The sequence below is a fragment of the Eptesicus fuscus genome, chromosome 4 (assembly GCF_027574615.1).
Source record: "Eptesicus fuscus isolate TK198812 chromosome 4, DD_ASM_mEF_20220401, whole genome shotgun sequence".
Taxonomy (NCBI): domain Eukaryota; kingdom Metazoa; phylum Chordata; class Mammalia; order Chiroptera; family Vespertilionidae; genus Eptesicus; species Eptesicus fuscus.
Window position 1 is genome coordinate 86,620,471 of NC_072476.1, and position 24,514 is coordinate 86,644,984.

At 41.1% G+C, this 24,514-nt stretch overlaps 1 protein-coding gene across 1 annotated transcript in view; it reads left to right on the forward strand.

The window, feature by feature from the left end:
* The first annotated feature begins 304 nt into the window (after nucleotides 1-304).
* Nucleotides 305-24,514, forward strand: part of ADAMTS16 (ADAM metallopeptidase with thrombospondin type 1 motif 16) — a 101,927-nt gene continuing 77,717 nt past the window's right edge. The window contains exons 1-3 of the mRNA XM_054714312.1: nucleotides 305-364; nucleotides 454-556; nucleotides 7,188-7,513. Of these exons, the coding sequence (XP_054570287.1) occupies nucleotides 305-364; nucleotides 454-556; nucleotides 7,188-7,513 (489 nt within the window). The remainder of the gene's footprint in view (nucleotides 365-453; nucleotides 557-7,187; nucleotides 7,514-24,514) is intronic.

Below are 24,514 nucleotides of genomic sequence, written 5' to 3' on the forward strand. Positions count from 1 at the left end.
CCTCCCCCATTCTCCCACGATGCGGGCGGGTGCTCCGCACCGCCCCCGTCGAGCCGCGGTCGCCACTCCGCCCCCCGCGCGGTGCGGAGCCGCAGTAAAAGCCCCTCGCGGGTGGCGGAGTCACGGAGGGGAAGGCTCCTGCACTCCAGTCGGATCGGGTCCTGGGTGCCCACTTGCACGCCGCCCGGCTGGGGACCACCCCGCGGTCCAGGACCCTTCCGAGCTTCCCCGAGCGAAGCCGTGCTTTCTCCCCTCGGGGGCGCTGCTTGGGCGACGGGCGTGGGGCGCGCTGGGCGGTGAGGCCATGTGGGGCCCCGGCTGCGCGGCGCTCTGGGTGCTGCTGCTGGTGCAGGTGGGTGTGCAGGTGAGTCCCCGACGGCGGGGCAGGGTCCCCCGCGGCTCCCCTCGCGCAGCCCCCAGTCTGACCGAGGTGTCGCCGCTGTTTTCCAGCAGGCACCTGCGTGCGCCTGGAGACCCCCAGCGGCCTCACCTGGGAGCCCGAGCAGCCGGCGTCCTCCAGGGCCTGCGGAGTGGCCCGCCTGGCTGAAAAAGGGCGGTAAGTCCGCGAGCGGGGTTCCAGTCCTGGCAGGGTAGCCGCTGGTGACCCCTAACGCTGTTTTAGAAGGCGCCGCGAACGTTCATCACTTAGGAACTCTCCTAAGATACCTCTGCTTCCTGTGAGGGAGCACCTGTGTCCACTCTCACCAAGATGTACGTGATATTTCCGTGTGAACCAGCAAGAACTCACCAGCGTTATTACCACCAACACTAGAGGGAAAGGCAAGGGGATATATATTTTATTTTAAAACATGAAAGAGCCAAGGAGGAATCTAGAGGTTGCATCAATGTGAGCATTGGAGAATTTTTATAAAGAGCCTATTACTCAATTCTCCACTCCGCCTCTCCGCACCCCCTCCTGCTTTTTAACCTGAGCTCTATCCTAGACTCAGAACCCGAGGCAGAGGTAGTCATTTCTGCTCAGCACTTACCATCTTAGTATCACAGTTGGTGCTCTTCAAGAGCGTAGTGTGGCATCATAAGCAAGGTCCACACCTTGTGCCACCACCTGTCATAAAAACAAATCTGATCCTTTCGCAATGCGTGGCTTTACTTCCGCGGCTCAAAAGCAGCATTTCACAAACAGCGTTTGGGAATTTCACATTTCCTGGGTGAATGGGAAAGCAGGTATGGAACATCAGTGGCTAGATGGTTATTATTTGAACCCAATCCATTGGGTATTATTCAATGTTGGTACTTCACATCATTTCCAACAATGAACGGTCATCTTAAATGTGAAAAAAAAAATGACTTTTAGAGGAGAGAACAAGCTTTGATTTTCACAGCATAATTTCAGAAAATTAAAGGGGCAATAATTCAAAATACCTGAATGTTATTTCTTCACCTTGATAAAATTACATAAAGATAATAATTTAATGTCTGCATTTACTGTTGAAATTATCTCCTTTTGGCCCTGGACAGTGCGCCTCAGTTGGTTGGAGCCTCCTCTCCATGTAACAAAGGGTCACAGGTCTGGTTCCTGGTCTCGGGACACACCCAGGTCTGGGTTCAATCCCCAGTTGGGGCACTATAGAAAGCAACCAATCGATGTATCTCTCTCTCTCTCTCTCTTCTCTCTTTCTCTCTCTCTCAAATCAATTAAAAAACATATCCTCGGGTCAGAATTAATTTTATTTTTAAATGACACCTTCTGAACGAAGATGTAAATCATATATAAAGTGATAAAACAGATGAATGCGGGAACAGAGGACCTTTTCCGGGACCACCAGAGGGCGCTAGATGTAAATGATATAAACTATTTAAAGCTCAGTTTTCACTGTGTATTTAAAGCTCACCTACTTGGGGTTGCCCTAGTCGTCTCTTACCATGCATTATGCAATATCCTTACCCACATTAGAAGTTAATTGGCCCCCCACACTTAAAAAAAAAAGATTTTTGTAAAAACTTTAGTTCTCTAAAATTATGAAAATTCCTAAAGGTCTCGGGAGATTTTCAGAGTACTTGATTACGTTTCCTTTAAGATAAGAGTTTTATAGACAGAGAACCATTTATTTCCAGGAGGAGCAGCCAAGGCATCCTGCCTAAGCGTGCTTTTCCAAACCCTGGGAGAATAGATCCCTGTGAGCTGGACTCCCGGCTGGCTGGCATGCAGCTCCCATCATGGGGCACCTTAGCGGGCGTCACAGCCCAGATTGTCCATGCCAGCCACTCACCTGGCTTGGTCAGAACCTGAAGGGGCAGGTGCAATCCATCATCAGTGAAGTCCAGCTTAGTGGACAAACCGCCCTCATCCTCATCTGCATTTGTTTTAGGTCCTTAATTATAACAGACTCAGCTGAGAGAGTGAGTGTCCAGGGGCGGCTTTCACAGAACCAGAGAAAGACTCTTTCTCCTCAGCAGTATTACCTGCTTCCATAGAGAACAGCAGAGCTAGAGTACACTTTGGGTGATGCTGGCTGGGGTCAGTTTACTGTTGGAAATCCAGGCATCCGTTATGTAAGTTGAAATAACTCTTTTGGTCATAATGTTTGTTTAAAACATATTTCAAACTACTGGTGTACTGCAAGTTTTGCTGGCTATGTGAAGTAATTATGCCTCCATACACACTTTGAGGCAACAAAGGGTAACTAAATTGAGATAAATTCTATTTTCAAACATTAGGAACACCCATTTTATTTTGGCTGATTTAGCATTGCTTTTCCTCCTATTATTGAATGATTTTTTCCTACAAATTTGCCACTGTAATAAAAATGGTGGCTCCTTTTAGAGCAGAGACATATCACAGATTTGCTAACTTTTTAATTCTAGAGTAAGTTAAGCTCCTAGGAAGGTTTAAAAGATCCTTAGAACTTTGTTTCATTGGGCATAATAGGTCTGTGCTTGTGCTGTGGAAGTTTATATTGATTTACATTCAAGCATTCACATCACGGGAGGCAGGGCAATGTCCTTCAGGTTGGCCCAGTGGTGTAAATGTTTAACAAGAGGCTCTTTGGAGCTCTGATTTGGAACGTTTGCTGGTTAACATGGGGTCATTACTCCCATCATGGCAGATCTCAGGCTAGCGATGGGACATCACTAAACACAGAATGAGGAGACAGTGTGCAAAATCAGCTCTCTGCAGCTGGTCAGCTCGGCCCTAGCACATGCACAGATGGTCCACACCCCATGCCCTGCGCTTGAAACCAGACTGTTCCTAGGCTGGCTGCTGTGGTCAAAAACCTTTTGACATCCAGTAGTTCAGGGTACTGACTGAAGCAGCCATGTGTATTTTTCCTTCTTAAAAAAAAAAAAAAAATCTGTATAGGACCAAGGTCTTATTTAAAGGTTTCTCAAAGGTCAGGAATCACATTGACTATTTCTCAAAATCACAAACCAATCGTTTGGGGGTTATAATCTTAAAACGTAAGATGAAAAGTTAGTTTAGAATTTTCAGTTTACTGCAATTACATATTAACTGCCCTCCAAATAATAATAAATGTATGATGAGATTCTATAGTTATTTTGTTCATTCATTGAATTCTTTAGCTATAACCTTTTTCACATTGATTTGCTTTTTTTCCTTTTTACTGAATTTAGTGGTGACACTGATTAACAAAATTATATAGGTTTCAGGTGCACTATTCCACAATACATCATATGTACACTGTATTGCATGTTCACCACCCCAAGTTAAGTCTCCTTCCATCACCATTTATCCCCCCTGTAACCTCCTCCACCTCCCACCACCACCTCTCCCCTCAGGAATCACCACACTATTGTCCATGTCCATGAGTTTTTTCTTTCTCTCTTATTTTTCTTTTTTGTTCAGTCCCTCCACCTACCCCAGCCCCTTAACACTCCCAGATAACTGTCAGCCTGCTCTCTATGAGTCTGTCTATGTTTATAAGGTTACTAGAGGCCCAGTGCATGAAAATCGTACACTCGGGGTGAGGGGGGCATCGCTCAGCCTGGCCTGCACCCTCTCGCAGTCCGGGAGCCCTCGGGGGATGTCCGACTGACGGCTTAGGCCTGCTCCCCATGGGGAGCCATCAGTCGGACATCCTTAGCACTGCTGCAGAGGTGGGAGAGGCTCCCGCCACTGCCACTGCACTCGCCAGCCATGAGCCCGGCTTCTGGCTGAGCGGCGCTCCCTGTGGGAGTGCACTGACCACCAGGGGGCAGCTCCTGCATTGAGCGGCTGTTCCCTGGTGGTCAGTGCGCATCATAGTGACTGGTTGTTTTGCTGTTCGGTTGATTTGCATATTAGCCTTTTATTATATAGGATTTGCTTGTATAGCATCAGTAAGGTGGAAATAGCATGTAACGGTCTGCTACTATGCATCTCTTCTAAACTCCATGTTCAGTGATTCACACACTGGTAATCAAAATCAGCCATGGTGGGAGTATTTACACCAGAGAAATTGGAAAAGGCTGCAAACCAGCCTGTTTTTCCCCCCAGACATCTGGTTGTCACACATTTATCAGCACAACATTGCATGTGTTCATGTAAAAGGGGCTTATCAGTCATCGTTTAAAAATATAGATAATATCTGCCATCCAAAATAAAGGTCGTGAGAATGTGGCTTATATCATCTGGAAACAATTTGATTTTTTTAAAATGGTAATCATCTTTTTACGTGCAATAAATTTGAGGGTTAGCCAGTGTTTGGAGCAGTCCACGTGCTTCTGTCCTCACTCCAGGGCCTCTGTTGTAATGGAGACAGACTAGTGGTGACTGGATAGTATACCCTGAGAGCCCTGGAGTACAGGATGACAGGTGATAACCGGGCCATGTCACACCAGCCTGTCCCCTTAGTCCAGAAATCCAGGGATGGGGAAAGCAGGTTGGGCATGCACTTTTCACTTTTGTCTTTCAGAATGGCTCAGGCTGTGATCACATACTTATGCCACACACACAATCCTGACATGTTTTCCCTTTCTGCATACAATTTAACTGGGTTTGTTTTACTCGCTCATTCTCCTAAAAATTATGAAATGATTCCATGTATTTTACCCTATGCCACAGTGCCCTGCTTTGACATATTTCAATGGTTGGTTATCATGTTGTCTGCTCGAACCTGCTGCCTGTCTAATCTGCATATAGCCCATCTCATCAGTCACCCTCAAAGTGCCTGTTCATTTATATAGGGCCAGGCCTGTGGGCCCAGCAATGGGCCTAGAGGGGTCGTACACCAAAGCTCTTGAGCAGAGGAAACAGAAACCTGGGGTCACAGAGACCACAGCCAAGGCCTCAGTTATTCTGCCTCTTGTTCAGATTGGCCCTCTGGCCTCAGACCCTCACCTGCCATGGGCTTCAGCACGGGAACTCCATCCTTGGCTTCTCTGCCTTCCCATCCTTGGCTTCCTCTGCCTCTCCCAAACCTGAGGCATGCCTTTTCTGACTGTCCCTGGCTGCCACCTTCTCTGCTCCATGTAACCACAGCTATCTGCCAGGACAGCACAGGGACATGTGGACAGTTTCATTTGTGAATAAAACCTTCTTTTTCCAGAAAATAAATAATTACTCGAGTACTGTTCAGTTGTGACCAAATGCCACTTCTGTAGGGAGATGTTTTATTTTATCTTATGACTCCAAGAACCGTGTTCAGTTCACATAAAGGCTGTATAGAGCCCCAGTTTTAAGCATCTAACAGAACAGCCTCCTAATGGCATATATTGGTAATCATATATACATACATATATATGTATATATATATATATATATATCTCATTAGAGTCTGTATGAGAATATTAATATTGGGGTCTCATTAGGCATGCAAGAGGTCTTTGAAGACTTTGCAGGGGTAGATCTTCCCATCCCTTCCTAGTGCTGCAGCCTAACATCTGTTTCAGGCCCGCTGGCATGCTAAGCTGCTATTTTCTGATCATTAGAAAAAATGTGGGGTAGGCAGCAGGCCCTCTTGGGGGGTGTGCAGGCCCATCACTAGCAGGCAGATGGAGGCACATATACCATTGTTTAAGTATCTGAAAGGTGTAAATCAAGCTAACACGTCATTAACTAAGAAAATTTTGACCCCAGCCTTGACAAATGCAGCTTCACGTGGTCTCAAAGCCCAGCTCCGAGTGTGGAGGATGGCCCCACAGGGAGAGCTGCCCCTGGCATGCAGCCACCCCTTCCTAGACAAAGACCTGTCCTGCTTGGGATAGCAACAACTTTCCCGACCTTTGGAGAGCAGAGATGATATCATTAATGATGATACTGAGAGAACAAATCCTGGCTATAAAATAAAAATAAGCAATTTTCTATAAGGGAGACACTCTGTGGAGAAGAAAACTACAACGTTTCTAGGAAGCCTCTCTCTGTACTTTTCACAGAGAGGCAGTGACTCAGGTGTACACGGAGTGCAATTGTAAGACTGTCCGTGATCAAAGCTCTGGAGACCTATGTGGATGCCCAGAAATCTTATAGCTCCTTGGAATTTTCTTGATTTAAAAAAAATCATTTATTTGAATTTGTTTTTGGCTAAATACTCTACATTCCAGTGGGAAGAGGAGTGTGGCACATGTCTTTGAAAGGCCCTGGAGTGTGAAACAGGATCAAGCACTAAGAGCCCAGGCCAACTGGAGGATCAACAGTGGTTTTCATTGGGAGCAAATACACAAATAAACATTTACAAATGTTCACATCTGGGAAAACTGCAAGTGTGCCTTCTGCCTTTTCTCCTAGATGTTCATTGATTTAGTAACCAAATATCAAAAAATAAGCAGCAAAGAATGCCCATCATATTTGTCTTTTGAACTGTTTTCTGAAAATTTGACAGTATGATTAAGCCAACATTTCTTAGCACAATGAAGATGTTTGTAAAAGACTGAAATATATGATGAAAGAAATGTTTACTGCTATAAAAATTACAGTAAAATTATTAAATATAATAACCAAAGTCAATTTTTTAATTTTATTCAGCTTACCATCTGTTTTCCTTTTGAAGTGTTACAGAATTTGCTGGATTGGTTCTAGGAATAGCAGTGACTTCCCTTTGAAAGGCCACTTTTAAAGTATTCCCTCATCTGTGATTTTTGTGCATTGTATAGTTGGGACTTGTGGATGGGTTGATATTGAAAATTCCTCCATCATTTTGTACTGAGTGAAAGTGTCATCTGGTAACAGGTTATATTTGAAAAATTTTGCGTTCTTTTTGAGAATTCTGAAATTACTCTTCCACTTTCAGAATATGACCTGGTGTCTCCCTATGAGGTTGACTACAGTGGCAACTACGTGTCCCACGAAATCACACACCCTCAGAGGAGGAAAAGGGCACTGGCCCAGCCTGGAGTGGACTCTCTTCACCTGCGGCTGAAAGGCTCCAGGCACGACTTCCACATGGAGTTGAAGACGTCCAGCAATTTGGTGGCTCCTGGATTCATTGTACAGACACTGGGAAAGGGCGGCATTAAGTCAGTGCAGGCTTTCCCACCTGAGGATTTCTGTTTTTATCAAGGCTCCTTACGATCCCACAAAAATTCCTCAGTGGCTCTTTCAACCTGCAAAGGTTTGGTGAGTACAGCTCTTGCTGCCTACAATGAGGTGGCGGAGACAGTGATGTGTGAAAGAGGAAAGATGACCCATTTCCCTTAAAATATTTGAGCTCGATCTTCTATTATTGCAGTGAAGACTTCTTTGATCTGAAAAGCTGGAGAAAAATAGCCAAATAATCAGTTTAAAATACATCATGCTGCCTTCTTTGGCCCATTTGAAAATAGCACACACATGTCTAGCCTTTTGTTGCCTCTGCTGTTCTAGAATAATTGTGGGAAAGCACTGCACCTTGAAAATTGTGCCTACGAATTTATGGCCACCTCTGAAGGCATTGACATCTGAGGATGGCTGCACTCTAACTGCTGGTCCATTATCAGTGTCCTAATTTTTAATAGAATGCAGTACTCAGCTGATTGGCCATGGCAATTATTTGATCAGTTGCTTGAAAGCACTTCTGTCATTCTGAAGAGGATAACATGCTTGCACACTTGGGCGTTCATTTCAAATGGGTTGATGAATTCATGTCAGGGCATTGCTGATCTTATCGGACTGATGGTTCTATGGATGCATCCCCCATTTTCTTAATATCAGATTGAGACATTAAGCATCATTTAGGTACTTCATGTGGTCCCCTTTGCTGGGACTCCTAGAGTGAGGGTCATCTGGGCAAGTTGAGAAGATACTGGGAAAGTATCCTTCAGGCTGACCTAAGCTGAAATATTAATGGTTTGTCTTTGACTTTCCTTAAAATATCTTAATATTTTTAGGAAAGAAAATATTATTAGATTCCTTAGCATAAGTTAATCAGTGACACACACAGAGATATAACTTAGAGTGAAAATGTGTGGTCCAAATACCTTAAGGTCTTGACCATATTAAAGGTTTGGCAAACAGGTTTTTGAACATTTATTACATATCTAGAAAGTGCTTTAAGTCTGCCTTGAATTTCTTTCCCTTTTTTTGAAAAAGGGAAATCAGACTCTATATATCAGAAGAATTTTGTCTATGTATGTGAATAGTGGCTGCTGAAAGAGCATTCATAACCAACTTCTTAAGTACTGAATATTTGCAAATGCTAAATCCTGTTCATATTTTTAAAAAATGTTAACTTCTGCTTTTTAGGGGAATTCGGTATGGGTTGGTCTCATGTCTCCTTTCATTTATAAAAGGCTTCTGGTTTGAGAATGGATACAGTAAGGAGTGGCCAAGGATAGGGTGGTGGTTATTTGGCAAACTTGTTAAGCATGAAGAGAGTGTGGCTGATTTCTTCCATGCTTTCCCAAGAAAAATAGATCTTAATTACTGGGCTAACCTCTTCACATAATGCACTAAAGGAAGATAACTCTTCCTTGGCTTTCTTCAACAAGGGTTCAGACCAGAAATGGAAGCCATCTGTGTGGTAGGGAGATGTGCCATGCCCTTCAGAGCTCAGTATGGTTGGATTCCTTTGCAGAGATTGGGCAAGGCGTTCCCAATAACCCAGCAGGGGTGCAGGCTCATTGGCTCTAGGGTCTCTGTGAGACCAGGCTCTCCCAGGACCTCTGAGCTGTGCCTGGAGTCTATCCCATGAATTGCCTTAGCTGGCAGCATTTTTGAGATTTCTGGCTCTCTTTAAACTCATTGAGAGTTAACAGTGAAAGTTGTAAATTGCAATTACATGAAAGATAAAGAATTGAAAAAGAATAGGGAAAAAAGCCTCTTCTGGATAATAAACACTGGAATTTAATATTTTGGTCACTAGAATAGATATCTGTATGATTTCACCATTAATCTTCCAAATACATTAATTCCGACTTCACTGACACTTTGTCTGTAGATGACCATTACAAACATGACCTCAAATAGACTTTCGAGTGTGAGGTTCAGGGGATTTTTGCCATATGATAAGACAAATCAAAGGCATATTTAAGGAAGAAAAAGGGAGGATAAAGAAGTCCTCTCTCTTTAGCCAGATTAAAAAAAATGTTGAATGGGAATGTCCCTCCTGTGGCTGCCAAGTCTGTTATCTGTTTTCTGATTGATGGTTACCCAGCCCTCATCTTCCAAATCTGTTAACATATAAAGAAAACTAGCATGTGTTTTAAGTTAGATGATGGGTCTTTTTTGTTATTGTTGTTGTTCTTGGTTCTTTCAGATTCTAATTAAGTCCCTGGTAGATCTCAGTTAAGTATTTGTTTATTTGTTTGTTTGTTTGTTTGTTTGTTTTAACAGGGTTTCGAGTTGACCCAGCCATCTTATGGGAGTCTGGAGTCAGTAGAATTCTCTTTTATCTGCTTTGTTGTAGCTTAACACACCTTTGTAGACCCTAGTAGAGAGCGCTTTGAAAACAAGATCCCTGATGATGGGAATTAACCAATAGTCCATTCTTCTGATTTCATCTGTAGTATGGAACTATTACCTTTAAGTGAAAATATATTGTTTAAATAAGAGTTTAATATGTTGTATCATTCAACTTGAAAAAGTAGTTTATAATTAGCAATTTCCAAACTGATAAATAGTTTTTCTTCCGGTTACCAGATATGGAGTTTGGGAACATATTGCTATAGTCCTCTAATAAGTGATTTGAGGAACACTGTGGAATATGTTTGGCTGTTGTGAGTAACGCTGTTATGAACATTTGTTTACAAGTTTTTGTGCAGATATATGTTTCATTTCTCTTGGGTTTATACCTAAGGATCATATGGGTCATATGGGAATTCTATGTTGAACATTTTGAGGAAATTCCAAACTGTTTTTCACAGTGGCTGTACCATTTTGCATCTTGCCCAGCAATGTACAAGGGTTCTAATTTCTGCCCGTTTTGGCCAATTCTTATAGTCCATCTTTTTTATCATAGCTGTCTTAGTGAGCATGAAGTGGTATCTCATTGTGGTTTTGACTTACTCGATAGGATAGAGAGTATTGGTTGACAGAATTGTTGTATTTGTGATGTTTTTTCCTCAGTACTTTGAATATGTCATCTTACTGCCCTCTGGATCCCATTGTTTCTAATTAGAAGTCAGCTGTTTGTCTCACTGTAGTTTTTATGTTGCTGTTTCAAGATTTTCTCTTTGTATTTCAGCATTTTTTACTATGATATGTATTGATATGGGTATCTTTGTGTCTATTCTTTGGCACTCCCATTATGCATATGTTGGTGTGCTAATATTTCCAACATTTCTCTGAAGCTCCATTTATTTTACTACATTATTTTTTCTCTGTCTTCAGATTGCATAATCTTTATAGATTTATCTTCAGGTGTACTCATTCTCTGCTGGCAGTTAAAATATATTGCTAAGTTTCTGTAGTAAATTTTCAACTTATATATTGTACCGTTCAACTCCATAATAATATCAAGTTCTTGGCACAAATCTGAATGAACTTTAGTTCCTCTTGCATAAAACATATTGTTAGTTATGGTATTAATGTATAGAATTATATTGAAGTGATATAGAAGTCTATCGGTACATCACTTCTCCTAATATGTAATTATAAACATTTTTAACAATTTTGGAATACTTGTAAATGCCACATTTCTCAGGTCTCTTTAAGAATTTCCTCACTTGGTTGGAGACTTACTTTGGACCCTGGTTTGAATTATACAAGGTTTTATTTCCAGCCACAAACTCCAGGGATTCTCTGGAAACTTTAGTCATTGAGAGTTTCTCTAAAGCACCCAATAAATCCTAGGAAACTATCTGAAATTTTGCCAAAATTTCAACTGATGCTGAAAAATATTCATGAGTTAGAAAAATAAAATGGGAGTACAAAGAAAGAATCAACATGAAGATTTTCAGAAGAGATAATATGAACTTTAAAAGAGAAGTGTCACTATCTGAAAAGGCTGGTGATAGTAAATCCAGTGGAAAATATGTCAGCCTTGAAAGACATGTGAGAGAGTTATAGAAAAAGTAAAGTTTTTAGGTAAAGTATGACCAAAATTTGTGGATATTAGGAAACATAAAAAGTGAGGGTGGAGAACTGAATAAAAATACTTGATAATTTAATAAATTTCTGCTAATTAAGAAAAATATAGTTAGAAATTTTAAATTTACAAAAATGAATTTATTAATCACTAGAAATAGATCAAAGGAACATTTTATAAGATAAACTTTTATACTTGAAAGGACCAAATATTTTTCCAATAGTTTACCATTAGTTGTAAACAAAAATTAGATGATTAGAGAAAATTAATTATAAAACTTATTATTTTGTTTCACTTTCCTTATAGATAGGAAGTAAAATGGAGATGATTAAAAGCCTATAGGAAGAAGACAGGAAGTCCAGAGGGCTGACAGAATGTCTACAGGTAACCAAAAGGAAATCCACAGGAAACAGGGAACAGGCAGAAAGTTTATAGGGATCAGACAAGAAGTTCACTGTGGGCAGACAGGAAGTTCACAAGGAGAAGGTAGGAAATTTATAGGGAGAAGATAAGAAGTCTATTGGTATAGTTAATTGACAGTAAATCGATGTATCCAATATGGCATTCACTGTCAATATATAAAGAAGTTACCAGAGAGATGCCCCAATGAAGGTTGAAAAGCAGAGTTCTGATCTTGTCATTATCCTACTCCTTATGCTCTCATTATACTCAGAGTAAACCCTTACATCCTCATATGGCTGACTATGCCCTGGAGGTTTGCCCTTACCTGCAACTCCAATCTAATAAGGAAAACTCTCTAGATTGAAGCAGCACCAACTTATTTCTTTCCAAATAAGGCTGAACTCCTCACCCTCTCTGGGCCTTAGAAAATGCTGTTCTCACTGCCTGGAGCACAATTCCCACCCCTCTTCAACTGGCTAAATGTCTCAATTGGAAAATTACTCCCAGAAGTCATACTTCTCTTCTAAGCAAGGGTAGGTTCCCTTGTAATACATTCATGACTCTCCTTGGGTTTCTCCTTGAAATTAATTATTATAATTTAGTTCTTAGGTTAGTATTTACCCCTCCCTCATAATATACAGTGAGCATCCTAAGGGCAGCACTATAACCTTAATGAACGATCCCTTCAGACCACCAGCACATAACAATATTCCTTGCCCATGGAAGTAACTGGGTAGATGGTAGAAGGAAGAGTGGTTGGATGAATGGATGATTGGATAAATGAATGGATGGACAGATGAAAGTTTATAGTTTCAAATACTAGTTTCATTAATGCTGGAGAGAATCCTTGTATCCAGACAGAGGGTGCAGTGATTGTAAATAGCCATGTCTAGAAATGGTGCTGTATAAGTTGTGTTTAGAAAGCATGTGTTTCCTAGACAACCACCACACAGATCCAAGCCAGTCTATTGAGGCCTTGGGAGCATATTTACACAGCCCAAGTGCTCTTCACATTAACATGGTCTCAGGAAAGGCCATCTGCAAGTGAGTACTTTTCCAGTCATAACCCTATAAGCAATTTTTTCAAAGGGTAGCTAGAATCTCTAAACAAAATTCTAAATAGCAAATGTTGCAATGAAAGGTTATGATGCAATTTATATAAAGTATGTTTCAAGAAACTAACTGGCATTTGTTCATTGCTTAGCCTTTTATACCTTAGTGTGTGCTCAGATACATTGTCTCCATTTCTTGGACATATTTCTTGATTCTCAAGCTTATGACAAGGGTGAGTTGTCTATTGCACATTCAGAATTCTGAGAAATGGCACTCTTACCACCCTAAATTCTTCACAAAAAGTGATGAAGCCAATTTATTCTGTACTAACTTTCAGAGATAAAAAGGTGTCACTTACTATAAAATAAGAAAAATAATATATTTATTTTACTTTATTTTATTAAGATAAACATATTAAGTAATTGTTTTTATCAAAATCCAGAACCAACTTAGTCAACAAGCATTTTGGAGCACCTATAATTTAAAGGCTGTGGTAGTTACCCTGATAAATAAAAGAACAGACATACATGAACTCTTTTCATGCAAAGAAAGGTGCCTATACATTCAAACAAGAAACAGAATAAAATAACTTCTTTTTTAAAAAATATATTTTATTGATTTTTTACAGAGAGGAAGAGAGAGGGATAGAGAGTTAGAAACATCCATGAGAGAGAAACATCGATCAGCTGCGTCCTGCACACCCCCTAGTGGGGATGTGCCCGCAACCAAGGTACATGCCCTTGACTGGAATCGAACCTGGGACCCTTGAGTCCGCAGGCCAATGCTCTATCCACTGAGCCAAACCAGTTTCAGCATAAAATAACTTCTTAAAATAAGCAAATGGAAAATACAATGGGGAAAAAATGGCCTTTAGAGTCAGACAAATCGAATGCCTCTCACTAGCCACGTGGCTCACCACTGTACAGTCCAGTTTTCTTAATTTGTAAATAACAATGGCCTCATATAGTTGCATAAGGATTAAATTAGACTATGGATATATATTTTTAAAAGCCCTTTGCACAGTGCTTGGTGCATACTAAGGGCTGAGCAAGTATCTGTCTTCTTCCTCCTACCCCCATTATTAAGCTATGTAATTTGGATTAAAAACTAATTAGAGAATAACTGTGCATGTTGTAATACAAGCAAGTTCAAGTAAAGTTAAAGAACCAAGAGATGGAGTTACACTGACCTTCAAAGAAGCTCCACAGACGAGGTAGGGAAAGGATTAGACCATATTTTGGTTACAATAGAAACTTTTAGGTGATTTATTGAAAGCACTTTAGAATGATAAAGAGACATAACATTTGAGCAAGCAATTTAAAATGCAAGAGCATTGTTTATGCAATTCTTAGAACCATTGCTTATGCCCACGTGGTTGATAGAAAATTTTCTATTCCCAACACCTGGGAGATTACTTTGTGCTTAGTGAAGTACCATAAATGAGGGAAGTGCCCAGAACAGCTGACATTTTGACTTTGTATTCCCCCTGCAGCAGCCAAAGGAGCTATAAACCTTGTTTTATGTGCATAGATTATCTCTAACTGCAGATTGGGAGTCTTAACTATTCCCTTTGCAGGTCATCATTAGGTAATAAAACAAAAAGTGATGGATTGCAGAATAATTAAGCCAAAAGAGAAGCTAGGATGTTTTATATCACAGTTCTGTTGAGATGTACAAGTATGTGTAGAAGAGTTGGGAGACTAAATATTAGATGTTGCAATATGCAAGGGCTGTGCCGTGTAAGTGTGCCATATGTATAAACATAAGTCAGTATGTGTTCTTTAAGAAGGTCTGTAATATAAGGCAGCCTTTTATTCACTATTCAGTATCATCACTATTAATTTTGACTATTGCTTTGATGCACACTGTAATTATTTGTTTACTACTTGAAAACTTTTTTTGGATCGAAATGCAATCATAATTTCTTACCTCTGCCTCTAATAATTTAATATGTTGTCTTTTATGAGTAGTTTATGAGTTTATACATTTAAATAAAGTTGAGCTCACTAACCCCCACCACTTTTGAGTTTCTTGTTATTAAACCTCTGAAAATATATAATAATACATGTGCCATACCCTCCACCAGTGGAGGAAGGACTAGATCCACTTGGTTTATTAAATTTTTGTAAGAAATACTGACACCCACGTATTTGCGGTGGGAACAAGTCTAAAGTCTTAGAATGACTGCAACCCAGACTGTGGTCAGTGCAATGACTTTATGGGAAACAAGTGTTTTCTCTGAAATTGGGTTCAAAATACTGACTGGGTCATGCAAAATTTTACATTTACTTAGAATAATGGATGCACTCCTTACTTAAACTAAGCATATCCAGCTTCACCTCAGGCCTGCGTCACATGTGTGCACTAGTGGCTGAAAGAAGGCAAATACAGCTTTTAGCATCACCAGAGTGGCTAACTGCTCCTGGATGCCTGTGTCCCTATTTGTATAAGGGGACACACAGTGTTTAAAATTACCTGTGTCTTAAAATATGAAGTAAATTAGTGAGAATAATTTGACAGTCTCACAGATTGCAATTTAAATGTAAAAATGTCCTAAGAATCATAACCTAAAATTATATTGTTGAATGGCAGTCCTCGGTTACATATATACCCAATAATTACATATCTTATTGTATATGTATGCTATAATAAAAGTATTACTATATACACTGTAATCAAGCATTAACATCCATTCTAGCCAATATCCTTACCCAACTATGAAGGCCAACCATATCAATTACATTTTGACATTGTATCATGTTCTATTGTATAGTTTGCAAGTTAATCATCTCATTTGGCAATTATTCACAGTTTAGATTTCACCCTCATCAATTTCACCCTCATGCAATTTAAAATGGATTCGATTTGGAAACTTCCAAGATGTCTCTTTTGTTTGATCTTAGTTTCAAAGTCAACCCAAACCAACTTCCTTCTCTGATTTCAGCCCTTTCATCTACCCTTGGTCAAAGGTGTGACCAGCTCCAGGCGATGCAGTGGCCATGACGTGGCTGTTGCACATACAATGCACATGTGCATGAAGTTATAGAGTAAGCATAATAGATCATTTATTCTTATATTTGGCTAGACATAGAGACAAAGATGCATGAGGGGAGTCTGGTTGTCATTGCCATAATTTTAGTTGGATCCTGTATGGAGAATTTCTTTTATGATGAGTTAACGTCCCAAATTCCTATAGTGCTTTGATTCACTTTCCATTCACATATTCTTTTTGCTGTTTTTTATGTCAATAATCTCACAGCACACATTTATAGCTCTTGCCCAGGAAGGTAGCCTGTAATAATATTTTTCTGTCATAAGAAAAGTAAACACATCCTTAAGGCTTTGACATGCTTCAGTTATGGTGGTTCTTTGGAAATGGTGGTTCCGCTATTCACTGTAACCAGACAATGAGGAGGTTTGTGACGGTTTCACGCAAATGTTGTTTATCTCACCTACCCATCGCTTTTCTCCAACACCTAAACCAGAGCTTTGGGGAAAAATTCTTAACCTAAAACTGCTCTAATGCTTAATGTACTCAAGTAATTGGAGTTAAAACTGTTCCAATGCTTAATGTACTGAATGTGTCATTATTTTGAAGACTTAGTTGCAATCTAGTCCATGTTTAGTTGTTACAAAACAAACATATGGTGAATTCTGCTTCTTTATCATAGGATGATATATGTTAAAGTATGTGTCAGTGATGCAGTTTGAATGATTTCAAGAAATATGAAAATATACCCATTATAAATAATGATGAACATTGGTATTAAAATGAGCACTTACTGTATGCCAGGCTGGGCATTTTTGTAAGCAAATTAATTGCATGCATTACTATTGCATTTCATTCTATTAGCAATACAAGCAGAGGTTCTGCTCCCGTTTTGTCAAAAGGAATCTGAGGCTCAGACAGATTATGTAGCCTGCCGAAAGCTGCCATCTAACAAGGGACAGAGGCCAGATTCCAAGGCACATCTATTGGATCTCAGAACAAATGATGAGCTTTCCACACAACACCCTTGTCTCCTTCCAGGGTCACTTGCCATCCGTATCCTTGGAGTCTAATTGATTGGTTGGACAACATTGAATCTTGTCAGTAAAAAACAAACATACAAAAAAACTTAGATGTACAAAACCTGTGCTTTTAATTACTTTGAGGCCTGCAAGGGGGACAACTGTGCAATAATTCAGTACCACCTCACTCAGAAAACTGTGATTCCTCCAGAAAATTTGTGGGGGAGGGCTTTTATAGCTCTGGGTTTATAGCTCTAATGGTTATCAGCTCACATGATGATAACATTTGGTGACAAAGGACCAGAAAGAGAGGACAAGACAGAGAACATATGTTTAAAATATTTTTTAAATCCCACACTAATCAAGGAAGGCTACAGAAATTTCCCATTGAAATAATGGTGGGTCTCTCTAATCACCCTAATTCTCACTAGCAGGCACTGTGCCTTCCTAATGGACAAGACAACAGTGTTTACAACAGCATTACTCCCTTTCATAGGGCTGAGTCAGAAATGAATGTGAGAATTGGCAGAAAGGCAACTTCAGAGAGCATTGTGATCTTAGCCATCATTGGCTGACCAAGAGAAGTGAATGTCTCACTTGGAAATGACTAGAAAACTGATTTTAGCATATTCGATTTTTATTTGAAGAAAATATGTAAGAAATCATGTAGATATCCCTTATCTATCTTTTGGGATATTTTGTAGTTGAATGGATTGAGGAGCCTAAATTAGCAGTAGCATCCAGTTAATATGGAACCGTGTATTTGCGTGATGCAGGATGGCTGTTTACCCCTCATGGGGCTGCACACTATTTTTATGGCCACAGAAGAGGAGGATGAAGCCGAGCCCAAGCTTATTAGGAATTGCTCTCTCTGAGCCACAGTGATAATCGAATTCTTTCCTTACTGGTGGGCAAAGGTAACAGCTGACTGCCAAGTGATGGTTTAGACAAACCAGCTGTGAATCACACTAAGGAACCAACCTTGCCTGTTCTTTTCATTATTTGTTTTGCTTTTGCTTCCTTTGTTTCCCTCTGGAAGTGATGGACCTGCCCGACACCTTTCCAACAGTGAGCTCTCTCCCCTTGTGCTGGTGTTGTTTTGAAGACCTCTACATTCTCCTGGACTGATTTATTTCTACAAACAAACAAACAAACAAACAAAAAAGATGGCATTTGCTTAATAGATTCTTCAGCACAGCGTGTTAAGAAGGCAATAAAAAATACACCATTTTGAATATGCATTGCCACATTATATAATGATCATAGGATTTGATCTGGCGGCCTGGGAATAGGACTGGTCATAACTTTTATAATCCCCTTGTGACTCTGGCATGTGTATGAGAGTAAATGCAGTCATATATATATATATAACTGAGGCTGGAATATTGTGAACGGTCCAATTTGGTATCCAGAGTAACAGATGTTTAAAGAAGCTGCCTGGAATGTTTCTTGCCTAACAGAGGTCATGTAGAACAGACAGTGTTGGTATAAATGACCATCCCCAGGCCCTATGTTACAACAGCAATTATTAGGCATCTTTTAAGTCTATTCCAGTGCACTTAATGGATAGTGTTGTACTTAGCACTGCTGTTGATATTTACTAACATACCATCAGGAAATATTGATGTCTACAGTCACACTTCATTGCTTGAACAGAAGGAAGCTTAGTAGTAACAAACTTTACACCAAGTCATATTGTGTCCTAGCAAGCCAGCCAATATGTGATAGACATTGACAAAAATGGAGGGGTTATGTGTGTCCTTCTTCCTGCGCTCTTGGCTGGGAAGTGAAAGATGACAGTTAAGCATAGGATGTGCGGGCCTTGGCCCTCAGGACTCATGCCCTGGTGTGTCTTGGTGGTGGTTTTGTGAATCTTATTAAACAAACCTGTTTTCACAAACTCCCTGCCCACCCCAGAGCTGCTGAGTCAGAACATCCAAGGGTTGAGGGTAGAAGGAGCATGAATTTCAATGAGCTGTTCAGATACTTCTCATGGGCAGAAAGTTTTGAGAATCATGGCTGGATATGCAAAGGTTATCAGACTCTGTGAATAATACTGTGATCTGTGGGCCCTTCTTCAGGGAGAATCCATGAAGTGCCTACTGTGTGCCCACACCTGGACACCCATAGGTGAAGTACATGTGTGGTCCTTTTCTTTTGGACTGCCCAGTTCAGTGGCAGTGGGAGGAGGAGATGAACAGATTTCAAATCTTAATCATCTTTTAGAGTTGCCTTGGTGGAAATGAGACTGGACAGATTACTTTTCTCAGCCTTGCAATTTTCCACGCAATCAAGGGGAAGGAAGCTCAGACAGCTGCCACGCTCCTGGGGCTTTAGGCATCCTCTTGGCTTCATTATTTGCCTCTGTTTTCTTTTGCAAGAAACCTGACCTTTAAATGGCCTTGCAGTCTGTGCTGCACTGTTTGTTAGGCTGTCGTTTCCAAGAACACATCTTCGAATGAACTTCATCCCACTGTGCACCTAGGAAGCACCCAGGTGTGGAGGGAATGACCATAAAAACTCAGCAGGTCTGGCCTCACGTCCTAGCTGTGCACCCTTGTTCCTGGAGCCTCCATCTTATTTTCTTAATGCTTTACTGAGGTGTAATTTACACAACAGAAACTCACCAATTTAAGTGAACAATTCAGTGATATTGTGCAGCCATCTCCACAGTCCAGCTTTAGACCACTCCCACCACTCCATGCCCAACTGCAGTATTCTCTGCTCCCAGCCCCAGCTTGCAGTCACTGTTCTGGTTCCTGCCTCTATAGTTTTGCCTCTTTTTCCTTGGCATGTAGTAGAAACAAAATCAGACAATATGGGGTCTTTTTCTCTGGCTTATTGTGCTTGTCATGATGGTTTGTTTTTTTTTTATTTAGCTATGTTCAGTAGTACTTCATTGCCTTCCTTGCTGAATGATATTCCATCATAAGGAACTACCATGTTTTCCTTATTCATTCACCAGTTGATGGGCATTTGGATTGTCCTTTTCCCCACAAAAATGTAGCTGTTACTCCCTACCTTGCAAATCTGTTTTCAGGATCATTGATAATAGGGTATTCAGCCCTAGAACAGAGGCAAAGCACATAGTAGGTGATCAATAAATGAATGCCATGATATTAATATGATTAACAGGAATATGATGTGACCTTCCTGGAACCTTCAGCTTAAAGAGCACTAGATAACAACACCAAAGAGACTAGATATCAACACCAAGACCAGTGGAGAAGGGAAATACCCAGTGGCATAACTAAATAGAAAAAACAGCTGACTCATGAGCTAAGTGTCAGCTTGATGATTTCATAGCCCAATTCGCCTCAAGCTGGTAACCTGCCACTGCCAGAGGGAAGGAAGCCATGGGCTTGCACACTGGGATGGATCGAGTGTGTGTGGAAAAAACATGATAATTTCAGCAATGACTTATAGATCCAGGTGACAACACCCTGGGGTCCCATGGCCTCTAATGAGAAACATGTGTGCCTGCCCACATCATGACTGTGACTTACTTCTCTCTCATGAGGACAATGGCTGTCCCAATCTGCTGTGACTCTCTCTGTCATGACACACTGGTAGTGGCTGTCTAGCTCTGTTGTGACTCATTGCCTTTGGCCTTTTGATCTTTTTCTTTTCAACCTGCACAGAGTCTTGTACTCACACAATCTCCTTTTTTTTTTTTTTTTTTTTTGCAGTTTTCTATATGCTTCCCTCATTTAAAAAAATATGTATATGTAATCTTCACAGCCATGCTAGGAAATAGCTGTAGATGTATCATCTGCTTACAAATATAGAAACTGGGTCTTAGGACACACACACACACACACACTCACGCACACATACACGAGTTCACCCTCTGAAGAGAGGCAGATCCAGGACTTGAACCAAATATTTTGCTTCAGGAGCCACTGCTTGCCGTTATACCACCACAGCTGTGCCACAAGGCCGAGACTAACATCTGATCCATCATTAAGAACAACATGATGGCAAGCAAGTCCCCATACCTCACATGTCACTCCAAACTGAGTGATGAGGAAGACCCAGGTCAGTGGAGGTCTGGTGGTGGTATGTACAGGAAGCAGGATGAGTGGGGGTGAAGGCTTTGAGGCTGCAGGGAGTTTGTGTGTTTCTGGAACAGGAGCAGTGGCTGGCAGAGCAGAAGCATCCTGAACCACAGGGCTTCCCTCTGGTGTCCTCACAGCCAGCTCATGTCATGTAGGGCTTTGCTGAAATGCCACCTTCTCAATGAGGCCACTGGCCACCTATCTAAAGCCGAAACCCCCTTTCCTCCACTCCTGGTGTCCTTTGTCATCCTGGGTTGTTTCATTTTTACTTATTTATTTTATTATGGTTTACATTCAGTATTATTTTGTATTGGTTCTGGGCATATAGCTTAGTAGTTAGATAATCATATACTTTACGAAGTGATCCCCCAAGTACCCACCTGGCACCATATATTATTACAATATTACTGACTATATAGCTGTATATTCCCTATACAATATAGGGAATGTAGTCTTTATTTCAAAATAGACTATACTTTTTAGAGCAGTTTTAGAGAAACAAAAATTGAGCAGAAGGTACAGATATTTGCCATTTTACACCCTGCCCCCCACACTTACAGCCTCCTCCATTATCAACATTCCCCACCAGAGTGATACATTTGTTACAACTGATGAACTTACATTGACACATCATAATCACCCGAAGTCCATAGATTACATTAGGGCTCACTTTTGGTGTTGTGCATTGTATAGGTTTAGACAAGTATATAATTACATGTACCCATCATTATAATATCACACAAAGTGTTTGACCTGCCCGAAAAATCCTCTATGCTCTGTCTAGTCATTCCTCTCTCTATATTAACCCCTAGTAACCACTTTTCTTTTCATTATCTCCATAGTTTTGCCTTTTCCAGAATGTCATATGGTGAAATCATAGAAGATATAACTTTTCATTTTGGTTTCCTTCATTTAGCAATGCTCATTTAAGTTTATTCCATGCCTTTTTATGGTGTGATGGCTCTTTTTTTTTTTTTTACCATGGAATAATATTCCATTGTCTGAATGTGCCATAGCTTATTCATCTATTCATTTACTAAAGGGCATCTAGGTTGCTTCCAAGTTTTGGCAATTATGAAGCTGCTATAAATATCCATGTGCAAAGGTTTTTGTGTGAATATAAATTTTAACTCATTTGCATAAATACAAAGGAGTGTGATTGCTGGATCTTATAGTAAGAGCTTGTTCAGTTTTTTGTAAGAAACAGCTAAACTGTCTTCCAAAGTGGCTGCACCATTTTGATTCTCACCGACAGTGAATGAAATTGATGTTGTCAGTTTGGCTATTCTAATAGGTATGTAGTGGTATCATTGTTTTAGTTTGCATTTTCCTGATGACATATGATGTGGAGCATCTTTTCATATGCTTATTTCCCCTCTGTATATCTTTCTGGTGAGGTGTCTACTAAGATCTTTGGACCATTTTTAAATTGAATTGTTTGTTTTCTTTTTTTAAAATGGGAATATTAATCCTCAGTTTACATGTTTGTTATTAGGATAAGAGTAATATATAGAGCAAATCACATAGCACATTATCTGCCACACAGATGGTGCCCAAGACAAAGTAACTGTTATTTTTATTCATATTTATATACATAAATAGAGGCCAGGTGCATGAAATTTGTGCACTCAAGGGGTTCCCTCAGCCCGGCCTGTGCCCTCTTGCAATCTGGGAGCCCTCAGGGGATGTCTGAATAACAACTTAGGCCCGCTCATGCAGGAAGCGGGCCTAAGCCATCAGTTGGACATCCTTAGCGCTGCAGCGGAGGTGGGAGAGGTTCCCGCCACTGTCACTGCCACTGTGCTCACCAGTCATGAGCCCAGCTCAGGGCTTCACACTGACCACCAGGGGGCAGCTCCTGCATTGAGTGTCTTCCCCCTGGTGGTGGTCAGTGTGCATCATAGCAATCGCTGTTCAGTCGATTTGCATATTAGCCTTTTATTATATAGGACTAGAGGCCCGGTGCATGAAAATCCATGCACTGGATGGGGGGTCCCTTAGCCTGGCCTGCCCCTCTCACAGTCTGGGAGCCCTCAGGGGTGGGAGGCAACCCGACGATCAGGGGAAGGTGACGCCCCCATCACACCTCTGCTGCTGCCATTGCCGGCAGCACAAGCCTCAGGTGGCCCTGGTTACCTGAGCCTCGGGTGGCCCTGGGTGGCTGGGTAGCCGCCATCAGCGGCTTGCGTGTGCCTCAAGCCTTGGGCAGCTGGGCAGCCGCCATCTGAGGTTTGCCTGTGCCTTGGGCGTTGGCTGGGCAGCCACCATCTAAGGCTTGCCTGTGCCTCGGGCTGGCCCTGTGTGGCTGGGGGGCCGAGGGGACTGGGGTACTCCAGAGGCAGGCATGCGGAGCGGCCAGGCCAGCCTGGCCTTGCCGTGTGCCTGCTGTCTCGGCGGGGCTGAGGGGACTGGGCACCACCATCTTGTGGCTGTGGGCGCCGTCATCTTTGAGGGTGTGGCAGTCAATTAGCATGTTCCCTCCTTATTGGCTGTGGGCACCACCATCTTTGAGGCCAGGACAGTCAATTAGCATATTCTTTCCTTATGGGCTGTGGGCGCTGCCATCTTTGTGATGGTGTGAGGGTCAATTAGCATATTCTCTCTTTATTAGATAGGATAGTATACATAATAATTAGTCTATTAATTCATAAACCTCTTGAGAGCAAAAAAAGAACATTGGGTTTTGAGATGGTCCAATACATAGCTTACTTTTTTTCTTACATTTTTCTTTCCCTTTTTGTTTTCCATATATCCTATATTCTCGGTTAATTATAAAATGTGAATAAAAAGAGTAACTTAGATGGTAGATCTATGTATTTTTAAATCATTTTTGGATAAAGTGGAATATTTATACAGATGAGTGGATTTCCTAAAACTAGGCTCCAGTTTAGACCTATGCACTGAGCTGCAGGAGGTGCTAGGTCCGTAGAAGTGACCATCCTGGGATAGCTTCTCACCTGTTCTGCCCATCTGGCAGCTAAGCTTATCCTATGATCAAGATCCATTGAGTAGTTGAGCTTCTCTGGGACACTGTTCATGAGAGGAAAGGGCTATACTACTCATGCCCAGTTTTGAGTTCAAATTTGCAGATAAGGCATTTCCTCCTTGGAGAGGAACCAGTGAGGGGCAAGGAGTGCAGTGCTCCTGGATCCCAACATGCTAAAGAAATGATAAAGTGGGGGAGAAGTATTTACCTCCAACAGTGGCTCACCCTTCACTCTAGGTTTGTTGTTCAGCCAGGCATGCTACTGGGAGTCACAAATGATCGTATTTATCTAAGCTCTAATCATAAGTTATGTCAGTACTAAGATTAGATCATAGGGTAAGGCAAGAAATGCTGATAATTTAATGTTCAAGTGAATTAAATTAATATGACAAACCAAAATATGAGAGCTTTTCAGATTTTAAGGAAAGGTGATGAAAGATGAGCATTCACTGTGCTGCACCCTTGAAGCTTCAGTTATGAGGTTTTAAGACAAAAATCATGTGTCAAACACCAGATGAAAGCATAGATTCCAGAATAGTCTTGAATAATTATTTGGAGTAGCCAGGGATCATTCTAGTGCAATGATTAATTGTACTCTAAAATTA